Genomic DNA, 16675 nt, shown 5'->3' on the forward strand with positions numbered 1-16675 from the left:
GAGTAGAGGGTATGCTTCATTGGCCAAACTAGAGAGGCAGTGCTTCTACTCGCACTTTCAGGATCCACGCACCAAGGGGTTGCTTTTTGACTGCTTGGTTCGCCCAACGGGGATGTACGGCAGTCCTTGGTGGGGACCAAACTTTTTGGATACAGAGTGGGCCCGTGTGGAGCAACTACAGGTTCTCATGTTATCATGAATGATTTGTGGTAAGTCATCTGTTTCTCACCAGATCATTCAAGCTGAGTTTGGGTCATCCCCTTTATAGCTAGATGCTGCATTTCAAATCATCACATATATGTACCGAGTTAGGGAATATGGGGATTATACCTCGGGGCATACAGGCTACCATGGATAGCTCTATCCTCTTCTATGGCACTTGCAACAGGAGGAGACCAGAGGTGCCGGTATGCACGTACAAAGAGATACCCTTCTTCAGGAGGAGACTGCGTAGACATCACCAGGTGATTTTTACTTCAATCCACCTCATATCTCCCTCCTCTCCTCTTATGGCTGCTATTGTGAAGCTTGGAACAGCTTCAAAAATACTCTTTGGAGACTTCCCCCAACTTCTCTAGAAGAGCTCAATAGGAAGCCTATCATGTGGAATGATAGCATACTTAATGAGCTTGGTAGACCACTTGGCCAATCCATTACATGCAGTGGTCCAGATGGGAGAGAGGCCCTGCCTCCTTTGTAGGATCTTGGAAGCTTTCAAAACAGCAAATGGTAAGCCACCTCAGAGAAAGTGTGGGGAAGATTCAGCAGTTGATGCAGCCTTACCCAAGGATTGGGTCGACACGTATGACAACCAGTTGTTTGTTCTACTCGGATGGGGTCTTTCTCAAGGACAAACATTCCACTTCAAGTCATAGCCTTTCGAAGAGCACACTAGGATGCCCCTGGTCTTTGATGTTCAGTCAAATGGCAGGTTGTCTAGATCTTCTCTTGAGCATTCTAGGATAGGGTATGTAAAGCACGGCAAGGATTCAGAGTGGCACCTAGATCCAAACCCACGTCTTACTCTCTTGGGTTCTTGGAGGATTTGGCTATATGGAGGGGTTTCTAGCCAGATCACATGGACACCCACGGGACGAGACCTCGACATGACCGTGACCCAGAGCCTGTGACCTGACAGCTCATACAAAGGATTGACACACAGATCACACTTGGGGACATCCCCTCCATGTTTAGAGTGGGGTCTCGCCTGACGAGGGTCACAGTAGCCCTGGTTAGACGCAGAGCTATGACCAGAAGAGATGCCAGGGCCGCACCTTTGAGTGAACGATAGCCCTTTATCGCTGATTTCATGCCCCCATTGCCACATCCCCCTGATGTCTTGATGGTGATGATGATGATGATGATGATGAGATAGTCGACTACCGACATGACATGACTATGTTGTATCTAGGATTTAGTACAAACATTCTGCATATCTTGCATTTGCATTGGTGTAGATGCTCGTTAAGTAGCTCCCACCACCACAACTCGTTTGTACCAGGGTTTTCATAGTCTCATAGACCCATCGGTCTTCCGTTAAGAAACTTTCTTTCTTTCTTTCTTTCTTTCTTTCTGACATTAATAGGCCTCTCTCTCTCTCTCTCTCAGATGCCCTATCTATTATGCCATCCGAGGCCGGTACCACTGCCTATTCCGCGACGGATTTGGCCCCCTCACACACATGCTGTAGTTCCCGGACCAGCGGTGCCTAGCCGCTTTCTTACATGAGATGACCCGCCACCGAGATGCATCTCTTCGGGCACGACAGCATGCGCAGCCCACACAACGTGAGGACACTCAGCGACCCATCACTGATTTCTTCCAGTCACAGGATACCTCTCCTCAGTCTAGCCGACGACGCGGACGTGAGCCAGATCCAGAGCCACGACAGCTACGCCAACGGACAGACTCACACATCCGGGTCCATGACATCCCTTCTATGCTCCCAGCCCGCCCTACCGGGGTCACCGTCGCTCTCGTTCTTCAACATAGGGCCACCCGCCGCCCCCGATGACTGAGCTCGACTAGGCAGCGTGACGTCAGAGGCTAATCATCCATCGCCGGGTTTTTTCGACCTCCCATTTGACGGCCCCTCTATGATTGGCCTCTGACGATCACCACAGGCATATATATATATTTATATCTCTCCCCTTCTGCTCCATTTTTTGTGCCATTTTTTGTATCATCTGGAGATAGATACACATTTTTTGTACCAGGACTAGACACACCGTCTTTCATAACTTTTTTTGAAGAAACGGTTGGCCGGACCGTTTTGAGACCGCCACCGTTATGCTCATTGTACTAGTTATCTTTAGTCTCATAGACCTTCACGGTCTCCCCAAGACTTTAATAAAATCTCTCTCTCTCTCTCTCTCTCTCTCTCTCTCTCTCTCTCTCTCTCTCCGTTTTGGTTAAATTTTTTGTTTCTCTCCTTGAAGCATTCGAATATGCAATATTTTGTAAAGGGAAAAGAAACCATACCTACACCAAAGTCCCAACTGTCAGACTCCCCTTCCACATTCAATCCTCCTACAAAAACACAAGTCAGCACTTTTTAGCGTCCATTGAAATTCATAATAGACAAAGATCCAAAAACTTGTAAAAAACATATGTATTCCTTGTGCAATCAATGGCATAAAGCCAATGATCTACAAAGAAAAAAGAATAGATGGCACTTCATTTCTATGACCAAGGCATCAAAATATGACACTATGTTCTTGGTGTGGCATATGTTTGCAAGGCATAATCCTGTGCATTGCCCTGCTACTACCCACGATAAATGCCTCTCAAAATTTTGGGGGGGGAAAATTTTTGACATTAAGGGCGTGCGTAATGCATAACACAAAGACAATAGGGATGATTTTCAATGCAAGCAGACATAATTTTAGAATGGCACATCTTTGCATGTCATAACTTCCATTACCCTATGCATGTCCTGGCACCAGCCACTAGCACTATACCACAAAGCTCTAGATGTTAAAACTGTGAGAAAGAGGGAGAGTGAGAGAGCAAGAGAGCTGAACGTCAGATTGCAATAGATGAAGTGAAGTAGTACAAGAAGAGGGAAAGGTTTTGTCTAAGTGACAAAACCTTATCCTTCACTAACCGTAGTTAGTGAACTAACTGTGGTTAGGGGAGAAAACCTCAAATGAGGGAAAAGTGCCCCTAACCTACTTATTACATTACATTGGTCACTGCTAGAATATAATAATAATTCTAACACCCCCCTGCAATGCCAATGTCATGTACAAGGAAATGATCAATCACCAAAAGGAGATAAGTTCAGGGCACTACGAAATGCCTCAAACTTTTCACATGGAAGTGCTTTGGTGAAGATGTCTGCAACATTGTCATGGGTTGACACATAGATCATACTGATCTCTCCTGCATGCAACTTCTCTCCGACATAGTGATAGTGAACCTCAATGTGCTTCGTGCGAGCATGAAACACAGGATTCTTTGCCACTGCTATAGCACTCTGACTATCAGTGAGAATCGAAGGACCCTCCAATGAAAGATGAAGATCAGCAAACAAACGACGCAGCCAAACATATTCAACTGTCGCTATGAAAGCTGCCCTGTACTCAGCTTCACATGAGGAGGTAGCGTCCATAGATTGTTTCTTGCTCAACCAAGAAATGCAAGCATGTCCTAGAAAGAAACAATTCCCACTGGTGGACTGCCTAGTATCATAGTCTCCAGCCCAATCTGAGTCACTGTAAGCATGCATCTGCAGGTCACCCCCCCTAGGAAACATCAAGCCAAAAGACTTTGTACCTTGCAAGTAACGGAAGATACGTTTTACAGCCTGCCAATGCATAATCTTTGGGCTGTGCATATACCTGCTCACCTGAGAAACTGAAAGCTGAATATCAGGTCGTGTATTGAAGAGATAAATGAGGCATCCAACAGCCTAGCTATAGAGTGTGACATCAATTGATTCACCTGCATCATGCATTGTAAGCTTCAGCCCCAGCTCCATGGGAGTGGACATAGGCTTGCAATCATGCATGTTGAATCTGTCCAAAAGCTTTTGAACATACTTGGATTGAGACATAACAATGCCACGTTTCTCTTGAATAAACTGAATTCCCAAAAAGAAATGTAACAAGCCCAAGTCTGACATATCAAATGTAGCTTTCAATTGGACTTTGAAATATGCAATTACTTCCTTATTTGATCCAATGAGCAGCATGTCAGCTACATAAAGAATGATGACCAAAATATCCCCCCCATCCTTCTTGATGTAGAGGGTGCTCTCAGTTGGACTATTGTGCAGCCCCTTGCTGGTTAGAAAGGCATCAATTTTGGCATACCATGCACGTGGGGCTTGTTTCAGCCCATACAAAGCTTTATTCAGCTTGCATACCTGATGTGCATTTCCTGAAATTTCAAAGCCCAGAGGTTGTTTGACATAAACCTCTTCCAACAAGTCTCCATTAAGGAAAGCTGTTTTAATGTCCAACTGATGAACATTCCACTCAAAATTTGCAGCCATTGCTATAACTGACCTAATGGTCATTCTGGATGTAGGAGCAAAAGTCTCCTCATAATCTATGCCCTTTTTTTGAGCATATCCTTTTGCAACCAGCCTTGCCTTGTACCGATCAATGGACCCATCTGGCTTTCTTTTGACTTTGAAAACCCAACGTGTACCCATGGCATTCTTACCTAGTGGCAAATCCACGACATCCCAAGTCTGATTTTTATGAATGGACTGCAATTCATCGTGCATGGCATTCATCCAATGCACATTATCCTTTGCTTCTTCAAATCTCTCAGGCTACTCCTCATCAAGAAGAGTACCTGCATAAGCTGATTCAACTGAAAGAGCCCCCCCCATGTGCCTTACTGCACTACGAGTCCTGCAAGGCAATGGAGCCTCAAGCTTACTCTCCCTGAGAGTCTGAAGCAACCAATGCGGGACTGTTTTGGCTGCGTGTATCTCTTCAATTTCTTGCCTGACAACTTCATCCACACCCTGAGGTTGTACTAATTCAGCTGGGGGCTGAATCTGTACATGTGGATCTGGCGGAGGTTGCTGTAAATTCTGAGTTTCAACGAGGGAACCGAATGCTATAGGAAGCATCCCCTCAAACACATCTGGAATCTGAAATTCAGCATGTGTATGTGCAGAATTTTCAGAGAATATAACATCTCTACTAATTTTGACAGTGGTGCTTCAAAGCACATCACTTTTAAGAAGAGTCTGTTTGTAACTCTACATTCTTCACCCACCAAGAAGAAGGTAACTTGTGCGAATAATTCTTCTTATTCAGTGTGTGGAGTGGGAGACATTATTCTCACATCCACTGATGGCACATATTTCAGAATTTCCTATGTACTCTATGTGTCAAGGATAAAGAAGAATTTGCTTTCGGTGTCCCCTCAATAGAGGAGGATTTCAGGTTGTTTTTTATGATGACAAGTGTGCCGTCAGAGACAAAGAAAATGACTATGCTTTGATGTTGTCTGGCACTTTGTATCGGGGTCTTTTTCAGCTTAATCGATATGAAAAAAGATTCCATCTTGCATTATCAGTTAGCACTCCCACTGCTGCGATGCAGAATGCAGAGTTATGGCATGCCAAGTATGGGCACATGAAATATGGCAGCTTAATGACGCTTCAGAGGCATGATATGGTTGATGCATTGCCTCCTTTGGAGTCGCCTCCTCCTCATGCATGTGAAGGCTGCATTCTTGGCAAAATGTGTAGACTTCCCTTCAAAAAGGATGGTGCAGTGAAAGCTACACGGAAATTACAGCTTATTCACAGTGATGTTTGCGGTCCCATGAGGACACCTACTTTTGGGGGTTATCTCTATTTTGTTACATTCATAGATGACTTTACCAACTACACTTGGGTCTATGGTCTCAAGGCAAAATTAGAAGTGTTTATGCATTTCAAACACTTTGTGGCTATGGTTGAGAATGAGATAGGACTCAAGGTGTAAACACTTCGAACAGATCGAGGGAGGGAGTATATGTCTCATGAATTTGAGACATTTTTGAAAGAAAAAGGCATCATGCATCAGCTTACAGTGAGGCTTACACCTCAACAGAATGGCAAAGTTGAGTGGAAGAATCGCACTGCCATGGAAATGGATAGATGCATGCTTACAAGTAAGAAGTTGCCTCATAGGTTTTGGCTGGAAGGCCTAATGTGTGTCAACTTTATTTTAAATCGGGCTCCTACAAAGGCTTTGAAGACAATCGCTCCCTATGAGGCATGGCATGGGAGAAAGCCTTCAGTGGACCATTTCAGAGTTTTTGGTTGTGTTGCATATGCCCACGTGCCTGTGGAGTTCAGACACAAGTTGTCAGATAAGGCACTCAAATGCATTTTTGTGGGATATAGTTCACAAAGCAAAGGCTATCGTCTCTACAATCTTGCTACACGCAAGATTTTTGTTACCAAGTATGAAGTGTCTCATCAACACTAAAGGAGCATTCATCCTTTGAAGGATCATAGCTGCAAGTCAAGAAAGCAATATGGGTCATCATCATGAGTGGCTGTAATATCAGAACTACCCACTGAAAAATCTGAAGTGCAAGATAGAAAGGCATGGTTTTCTTCAACCAAGTTGGCTGCAACATCTCCTCCATCATGAGAATGTGGAACTGATGCATCTAACACAGCCATACCGGAATCCCTTTTCTTCTCTTTGGCTATGCGCTTCTTGCACTCTCTAATATAATGACCTGGCTTTTTGCAATAATGACAGATGCCCTTCTTTTTCTGCTTATTTGCATCACCCTTTGCCTTATAAGAAGGCTGTCCAAAATCAGCTTTATGCTGATGTGTGGGCTGATTGGCATGTGGCTTTTACTGCCCTTTACCCTTGGGCTTGAACTTGGAGAGCATAGCATGCTCGCCAACCCAGGTTGCCATATTTTTGCGAGTTTGTTCCTCCTGCAACAGAAGTCCTACCAACTCGTGAAAGCAGAGAGGATTACTGCCCCCCCTCAATGACAAATTCAGCGAGGTGTGGGAACCGAGATAGGACTCAGGAAGAGAGTTCAGAATGGTGGTGATCATCTTTGAATCCGGAATGACTTCATCAATATTCAGCAATTGTTCCCTGAGGTCCTGAAGCTTTGTGAGGTGAGAATTCATGGAATCTCCCTCCTCCATATGCGTATGGTAAAGTTCTCGCTTCAGAAAGGAAACCCTGGCATCATTTCTTGCTGCAAACATACTCTCTAGTATCTCCCAAGCTGCCATAGATGTCTTGCATGACCAAATATGACGTATAATGAACCTCTTGACAGAAAGAGAAATTACTGAAAGAGCTTGTGCATCTCTAGAGTCCCATCTTTTCTGCTCTGCTGTGGGAGCTCCTGGAGCGGCTGCTCCAACCACCTGTGCTACATTTGTACCTCTACCCCTGCCTCCAGCTGTAAGTGACAGGTGTAGTCGCTGTATCTGGTCTTGCTTCATCTCCATTGACATAATCCCAAAGATGTCTGCCAACCAAGATGTTGCGAACCATGAAACTCTACAAGGAGTAGTTGGTGCCATCCAACTTATCCTCTTGTGTGAGAACTCATTGGAGTTGTTCTGAGCCATTTATACCAGATAATATCAAAAAACACAGCAGACTGACCAAGTGAAATCCCTTCCTGGGATATAAAATGCACAAGTAAAATTTGCAAAGAAAAATCTGCCCACAGTGACAAATACTTTCACAGCCTGTCAAAGGCTGAGAATGCACTTCAATTATCTTGCAAATGCTCTGCAATGTCACTCAAAAATACCTGCAAAACTTGCCAATGTCTGCAATGTCACTCAAAATGAGTCCAAAATTGCCTGCAACAGTCCCAAAATGCTTTTACACTGCCAAATTGTATCCGAATGCCAAAAGCCCCAATTTCTTCAGGGAAATTTCATCCAAAAGAGGGCAAATCGCCTGAAAGCCCCAAAAATGTAAGAAATTGCTGTGTAAAGCAAAAAGCCCCAAATTTTGCAAGAAATTGCAACTCAAAAGGGGCAAATTGACTGAAAGCCCCAATTTGCAATTTATCTACAACAGGAGTGAATTCTACTTCCAATGTGCTCAAATGTGACTCAAACTGAGTCCAAAAAGCCTGCAAAGCTCCCAAATTGCTCTTCTTTGCAATGTCTGCCCAAAAATTGCACAAGAGCACTTCAAAAAATGCAATGTGCCTGCAAAGATCTCAAAAGCCCCAATTTCTCTGCAAAGAGAAGAACCTGTAAAGCAAAAACCTGCAAAGTAATCCTGCAAGGAAACTTGCACAAAGTGCAAACGCTGATGTACGGAAATCCGTACTGTGTACAGATTTGCAGCAACGGTACGGATGGTGCAGTCGACTGTACGCACGCCTCACGCAGCTTGTACGGACAAAGTGGTAACCTGTACGAACGACTAAGGACTGCTGGTGCACAACTGTACGAACGATTGTACAGTAGATACATACGGAGCATGTGGTACGGCACAGATGTCTGTACGAACAGCAGAAGCAGGTAGTACGGGCTGCTGCTGCTGCTGTACGGAGGTACGGATGGGACAGGTACTGAATAGTACGGAAGGCTGTCAGGCACCTGCAGATTTGTACGGCGCGAACTTGTACAGACGATGCAGATTGTACAAACGATGTAGCGGAAGGCTATATGGTCCAGGAGCGCAGGTTGTACAGCAAAGTGTACGACACCTAAAGGCTGGTGTGCCGGTTGAGCTATGTGAGCTTGGGAGTCAAAGTAGAAGATGTGGGAGCTAGTCCAAAAAGCAGGAGCTCAAGATCTAAGAGCACTCTCAGACACGGACAATGGCAAAAGTCCGGGGAGAGAAGCAGATGCTCTGATACCAAATGTGAGAAAGAGGGAGAGTGAGAGAGCAAGAGAGCTGAACGTCAGATTGCAATAGATGAAGTGAAGTAGTACAAGAAGAGGGAAAGGTTTTGTCTAAGTGACAAAACCTTATCCTCACTAACCGTAGTTAGTGAACTAACTGTGGTTAGGGGGAAAAACCTTAAATGAGGGAAAAGTGCCCCTAACCTACTTATTACATTACATCGGTCACTGCTAGAATATAATAATAATTCTAACAAAAACTGTGATCCCTACCCATCGGATCCTCTTCCATCGTCGCCATCACCTATTGTTTCCCTCCCTTCCTAACTCCACGATCCTCCAAGCACCACCATCCAACCCTCATGCCCCCAAAGGACAATGTCAAACAGGTCAAGCATGCAGTACAGGAAGTACAGGACAGGGCAATCATAAGGCACAGTGTCAGGCTCACTCCTCCACAGCGAGGCAAGCCTTATGTAGGGGGGTGACCACGTACACAATGTGACTATTTATGGGAGGGAGGTACCTTATTCCAACTCAACACCACAGAGACAGCTCAGCTTCCATGCCCTCACACGAAGGAAACATCATGAAGAAGAGTAGACAGATGCCGTGGAACTCGCCACCGCCCAAAGAATGCACAGAAGAGAGTGAAAGGGAGAACTAACGATGTCAGAGGAGACTTCACAGAGCTAGAGATGCTAACATATGCCATGCTATATGGAGTGGGAGTGTGGGATGGTAGTATCCCGGAGTCAACTTGGGATGACATACCGAAATCCGTATTTATGAACTCACAATTATTACTCAAATTTGGCCTTTTTCTCAGCTGAATGCCTTTTGCTATGGAGTGCATCCAACAAAGCATGGTGGAAGTCCTCCTTATCCATCTCTTCAGGGGGGTAGATCCAAGTGTGTTTCTACATTCCACCGTTTGAACCAGCCATGGAGGTCCTGTACCCACTCGGATGACAGTATTTTACTTTTGTGAGTTTTTGTGGTTTCTTGTTTGCATCCTAGGCCTTCTTTGATAGCCTCTCATTGTCAATGGGATTGATCTTGATTATATATCTGCAAACTCTTTCCAAAGCATGAATCTCTATAGGCTTGCAGCCTGTCTCTAGGAGCAACACTGAGTAAGATAAGGTAGCCTTGACTCCCAAATGCGTTCTAATGAAGGATTTTCGCATCTCTGGTCCTTCTACACACAGACGGCAGCCAAGGCCCAACACATGCGTATACATAAGCACTCCAATGCCTCATTTTCGGGTCCCATGGGCTGTTTTGGCCCCTGGAGGATGATAATACATCCTCCTCCTCTCAGCTTCTCCTCTGTTTCTATCCCCCTTCTCCCAATCTGTACCTTCCCCTTTTACACAATCTATAACCCTATAATGATAACTGCATATTACTATTCCTGCTTAATGTCCAACCCGAGATATAGGAATTGAGAAAATCATTCTGATATCAGTTTTCAGCATCAATTACTTGGTGATGTGTCCGTGGAGATCAAAGCTACATTTTCTGCTGCCGCTGCCCGTTGAGCTCCTGACTTTTGACTAAAGTTTTCATCCGTGCATGTAAGGCCAGACAACCAATAGAGTACCTGCCAGAAAAGCAAATGACAGTGTCATACAAGGCCACAGCCTCAATCATGGCATGTAATCTAGTAACTTGGCATGCTATTTCAGAACACAACTAGACATGTTTAGCCTATTGCAGGCACAGCAATGAATCAGTGGATACACAGAGGATCATTCCAGTTCCCTTTTTACATTCATTTTGACAGAAACTTTAAAAGGACACCATATACACATAGCCATGCAGAAAATTTGCACAACCGTTCGCTCATTATCATCAAAGTCTGATCAAACTCTCGTATTGCCTTTTCACAAAAACTCCAAAACTTGCATGCAATTGATGGAGTAAGAAGGCAATTGTTTCACCAGAACACGAAAATACCCTTCCAAAGATTCACATGTCATAAAGGAAACAGTTTCTCTAAAAAAGACAAAAAAGATGAGAGCCCCGCACTGTGCGCTTTTCATTTTTCTTCTCTCTTTTGGAAGGGGATGACTATAATGTGTTACATTTTTAACACTGTGTATCCCTTGTATCTATACATCAGCTTTTTATTATCAAATCTAGAAAAGTACTAGGGCAACTGATGAAACCAATATTAGTGTATAATCAAACAAAAACCAGGCAAGGAACTCCCCTAGAATCAACATTAGCAAATAGTGGCCTAGACTAATGAGAATAACAATATAAAAAACTACAAACCTTGTTACTCTGAACCAGACAAATAGCAGCTCCTGCCAGAAGAACAGCACTTAAATTAACATATGCCCAAAAAGGTTACAGGAAAACCGCAAAACTCTTTCAAAATTACTTTGAACCTTCACAAAGGCTACATAGAAGCAGAAGAATCCTTTCTACTTTGCAAATTTTCAGCGGTCACCCTGAAATACTCCTTGTCCAGCCCAACATACTCTCTTAGGACACGAACTAGTAAACTCTTGCAAACTTTCACAGTTTAGAAGAAGAATAGGTACCATGTTCGCAGCTTTACTTGAGTCAAGTCACACATATTCGCAATTCTCAAGATAGTTTGAAGAGGCCTTTAGTTTCATAATCCATAAGGTACACAACTTAGATAAAACCAGGAAACACCCTCCCCATCCGGCCACTTTACGTGATAAAACTGGCATTCAGTTGGAAAGACTCGTCCAGCTGACTTGGATCTTTTGATAAAACTGATCAATTGGGCTTATAAAGGCTCGCTGTGGGAGATTTTTTTGAGCATCACTCTTTAGAGGATATTTTGTGCACGCAGAGAACTAATTGGCAACACACAGATTTTATAGCACAATTTAACAGACATCATACAATTCAGAGCCAGTGGCGAAATGCTCTGGCAATTCACAAGCTGCAAGAGAGTCAAGCCCACCTTACAGCCCTTACTTGTTGTTGTGGCAAGAAAGTACAGCAAAAGGTGCTCTCCCCCCTCATGTTAATGTAGGAATCATCAAGATCATCCCAAAGGAAGGCTCCAAAGATGAGCTTAGGAACTAGAGACCTCTCACAATGCTAAACTGCAGTTACAAGATATTTGCTAAGGCTCTAGCTCTATGAAGGACTGGATTCTTCAAGAACAGAAAAGCTTTATAAAGGGATGTCACCTTCTAGAGGCAATTATAAATATTTGGGAGGGGTGTGATATGCCAAGGAGACTAAACAAGATATATGCTTCCTCAAGATAGATTTTGACAAAGCCTATGACAGGCTGGAATGGGATTTTCTCTTACAATCTTTGCAAGACATGGGTCTCGGCTCTTCTTTTATTTCTTATGTTAAGCTACTATTCACTAATGCTTCAGCCAAGGTATGTGTCAATGGAGACATGAGTGCCCCCTTTCTTTTGAAGAGGTCAACTAGACAAGGTTGCCTTCTTGCCCCTCTCCTTTTGGCAATAGCAGCTAACTCTCTTGGGTGGCTTCTCAGGAGTCAGATTCAGGAAGGTAACCTTAGAGGGGTTGAACTCATGACTGGCAAGCAATTAGTGTAGCAATTTGCTTATGACACTACCCTTACCCCCAGGAATAATGAGCAAGATGTTAGTTGCTTAATGGCGTCTGTCTAGACATCTTCTGTAAAGCATCAGGCTCTAGAATTAATCATACAAAAACAGGGTATGACACTATCAGTGGTAAGGAGCAGTTATATTTGTAGAATCTAGGATGTCATAGAATCAAATAAGGGTGCAGTTTTTAGGCTCTTGGGGATTCCAATGGGTTTTGACATATCCATGAAGCAAAGGTGGGATTGGTTTATGGACAGGTTTCAGAAGAGGATTGACAAGTGGAGAAGATTCCATGCCAATTTGGCAGGAAGGAGACTGGTTCTCAACCATTGCATCTATCCTCTCTCTAATTTTTTCCTTTCTTGTTGGGCTCCATCTAAGTCTGGTCTAGACAGATTTATTAGAGTTGGCATGTCTTTTCTATGGGGAGGTAGATCAAAAATCAATAAAGTAAGATGGTCTTATTGTACTAAGCCTAAAAAAGGAGGGCTAGGGGTCACAAATTTTGCTATGGCAACCAGAAATCTATCTACAGCTTGGATCATTAAAGCTTTTCTAAATCCAGAGTGTGATTGGGCTTAACATTTGTTGAGGGACATGAAACAAATTAGGCCAATTTTTTTTTTCGCCAAAAGGAGACTTCTATTAAGTAAGAAAGAAACTCGCTAGAGCAAGCTTTGTGCGAAAAATAAACATGCTAAGCATGTAATGAAAACACCTCAGAGGAATGAGGTAGAAAGAAACCAAGGCTCAGGCTGAAAATGCCAAGTCAACCCTGTAGAAGTCTCAGCAAAGAAGGGAGAGTCTCTCCAATCTCTGAGAAAAGTAACTCTCCTAGAGGAGGCTGCTCGAGATGACCCTTGCATGGTCACCCAAATGGCCATCAGAGTATCTGTCCAAGTACTAGCCAAGATCTGAGAAGGGTGAACCTGAGAACCCTCCAGAGCCTCAGTGCATCTCGCTCTCCAAATGTGCCATGCTGCAATGCTAGCTAAGATCTCCCATGGAGAGTCAAACGAGGAATGAGCAGCTCTGAAGAGAGTGGCCGGAACATCCTCTAGAGAGCACGACTCCACAAGATGTCATCAGATCTGAAGAGCCCAAGAGGAGTCAAGTCTCTCAAAGAAGACCTGGGGCCCTGAAAGAGTGAGCCAAGCCACTGATCCCCAAGTCATGAAGAAGGGTAGGCGAACAAAAGTGCTGAAACGTCTTGCAATACCCTTCCATATGATTCTCGCATGTCTGCAATCCCAAAGGCAGTGCTGTATTGTCTCCAAAGCAGAAAAGCAACGAGGGCAAGAAGGGTCAACTTTGAACCTAGATCTCCATTGGTTCACTTCTATCCCACCATGAATAGAAAGCCAAAAGAAGAGAGTGATTTTTCTATTCCAGTGGGATTTCCAGAGCCTTTGCCAAAAAAATTTCTGCAAGTCAGCAAAAATCTGAAAATTCTCCTAATGATGAGCTCTGGTAGGCCTCCAACCCCTACAACTGAGCTGGAATTTCCTGGCATTACTGACCGTGTAACGAAAGAAGGGGATACCCTTCTCTCCGTGCCCTTCATCTATCCATTCCCATCCCCCAATGTCCCAATGCAAAAACTTAATTGGAACACCTCCATAGAACCACAGCCTCCATGAGCCCAGGCCAATGAGAAACGGGTCAGGATCCAAGAACCACTATGATAGAGAGCCATGCTCCATGAAGCCCACTATCCTGACTGGCTGAAACGGTACCTCCAACAAGATATCATCTGTGGATCTGGACAGCCTGCCCCCCGAAGAAACATCAAAGACTAAGGCATCCTCATGAGTGTCACGAAAAGCAATCACCTGTAAAGAAACTCCCAATCTAGAAAAAGCCCCCATCCAAGTGGAGCAAGTAATAGGCATATCATCTATGTCCACCCAATCCAAGGGCAAGGCTACATCAATCTATTGGACTCTCCCTGCACTCCCTTTGAAATTAAGAACCAACTGGGCTTGTCGATCTGCAGGAAGCTTCCTGAAGGCTTTCCATGCTCCCACAGTAGATGCAGGGCCCCTCTCCCATCTTGGCCACTGCATGTAAGGAGAACCTCCGAGTGGTCTGCCATGCTCATCCAAAATACTGTCGTTCCACATGATAGGCTGCCTTTCAATCTCTTCACGGGTGGAAGGGGGAATCCTGCGAAGAGTACTCCTGAAGCTGGCCCATGCTTTCAAGATAGCAACCATAAGTGGGGAAGAGGGAGATCTAAGGTGGGTTGTGGTGAAAACCCATCTGGTACTATGTGTCCAATCCTCTCCAGAGGTGGGTGTGCGAGACTGTATGCATCTGATAAAGAAATCCTTCCAAGGCTCTTGCCCTGGCATAAGTCCTCTCACAACGACCTTGCAGAGTAGGGCTCTGCACTGTAGATCCGGGTCAATGATATTCAAACCCCCTTCTCTTGTAGGAAGAATCAAGGTCTCCCAAGCCACCCTAGCTGTAACATCAGTTGTGCCATCTAGACCACTCCATGAAAAGTTTCGTACGGGCCTCTTAAGCTGATTGATACAATCCCTAGAGTGGCACCAACAAGAGCATACAGGTTAACCACCACCACCCTGGAAGCCAAGTCAAGTTTGGCTAAGCTCTAGAAAAGGAGCTTTCTTCTGATACTCTCCAACACCGGAGCAAACTGTTGTGAAGGAGAGATGTCCACCCCAACCTGGCAGCCCAAATATCTGACGGAGACGCCCCTCTGTACCCAAGTGAAGCCAATATCATTACCCCAATCCAGGGTGTCATCATCGCAAATCCAAAAACCATTGGATTTATGCCAATTAATGTGTGCACCTGCAACCGTGCAAAATAAATCCAAGGCTGTCTGGAAGGAAGTGAGTGCCCTGGGGGAGGCATCCAAAAAAACAGCCGTGTCATCTACCAACTCACTATCTAGGAGCTCTTCTTCCCGGTAGATAGGAAGCCTCAGCCCATAAATATCAGCTTGAGATCTAAGGTAGATACTCATAGCTTCCGCCACAAACAGAAAAAGAAAAGGGGCAAGAGGACATCCTTGACAAAAAGGGAGGCAGACAGGGTGGAATTCACTCTTTGGAGAGGGCAGCCTGGGATGCCTTTCTCTTTCAGTACAGTGGCAGGGACACTTGGTTTGATGATGCCTTTCATGTTATGCCACAGTCACTCCTGTACTCTTGGTCAAACAAGAGATTACATATGCCCATCCATGCACGTATTGACAGATTTTATGTAGACGATTGGACACTTGACAGAGGTGGATCCGTTTGCATTTCTACTGGGGTTTCCACCTCAGATCATTTTCCAATGGTATTGCAGATTTTTGAGCCTCATCAGAGAGAACACTCTGCCAATGTCACGATTCCAGATGCTTTTTATGCAGAGGAGAGCCTCACGGAGGATATTTTACAGATTTGGGTTTCTCACATACAGGGTGGAGTTGTCCGCCCATCTCAGGTAGCTACAGCCATATCCGGAATTAGTGACTATTATCATACAGCCGCTGAGTCCACGAGACATGAGATTCTCAGACGTGAGATTGGTATACGCCAACAGTTAGCGTCCCTTCAGAGGGAAGAGCAAAAGAGGCCCACTGATGCTTGGATTCAAGAGCGCCTTGCTGCAGCAAGGGCTCATATGCAGACATTGTTGGATCAAAGAGCAGAGTATGCCTTTCATGCATGGGAATCATTTTGGATTCAAATGGGTGGCAAGGTCAACAAGCACTTCTTCTCTACTCATGGGCCTAGACATAGTAGAGATAGTGTCTCACAGCTTGTTGACTCAGACGGGGTTATACAGTCAGGTCCAGATGCCGTCATGCGTATAGCCTCAGAATTTTTTGCATCCCTTCTTACTGCAGATCCGGGCACACAGGCCATAGATGATGCCAGAGAGGTTATTTGGCAGTGTATCCCTGTATTGGTGAAGGATAAGATGTATGGTTCTCTGGATGCACCTTTCACCAATGCAGAATTCAAGACTGCATTGCTTGCCCCTTCACAAGGGCAAGAGCCCAGGTTCGGATGGGCTTACCCCTTCCTTTTTTATTCCTTTTTGGGAGCAGAATGGTGATCACATTACATCAGCCCTGCAGGGCGTGTGGGACTCTGGTGAGATGCCTCATTCACTTACAGATGGCCTCATTCATCTCATCCCAAAGGAGGGTAATAGGAATCTAGTGCCTCAATGGAGACCCATCACTCTATTAGGCACTTGTTACAAGATTCTGGCGAAAGCCATCAGTGTGCGGCTATAGGTTTTTCTTCCAGATTTGA

General features: G+C 44.6%; 1 protein-coding gene across 5 annotated transcripts in view; it reads right to left on the minus strand.

Annotated features, from left to right (window-relative positions):
- SFGH (S-formylglutathione hydrolase) overlaps window positions 1–16675 on the minus strand; it is a 75053-nt gene that overhangs the window by 44165 nt on the left and 14213 nt on the right. For all 5 annotated transcript variants that reach the window (XM_087388277.1, XM_087388278.1, XM_087388281.1 and 2 more), the window contains exons 3-4: window positions 10301–10418; window positions 2482–2529 (exon numbers count right to left, since the gene is read on the minus strand). In XM_087388277.1, coding sequence (XP_087244403.1) covers window positions 2482–2529; window positions 10301–10418 — 166 coding nt within the window. The remainder of the gene's footprint in view (window positions 1–2481; window positions 2530–10300; window positions 10419–16675) is intronic.

Source organism: Dipteris shenzhenensis, chromosome 17 (genome assembly GCF_047967505.1).
Source record: "Dipteris shenzhenensis isolate YYH24624 ecotype China chromosome 17, Dip_SZ_1.0, whole genome shotgun sequence".
Lineage (NCBI taxonomy): Eukaryota > Viridiplantae > Streptophyta > Polypodiopsida > Gleicheniales > Dipteridaceae > Dipteris > Dipteris shenzhenensis.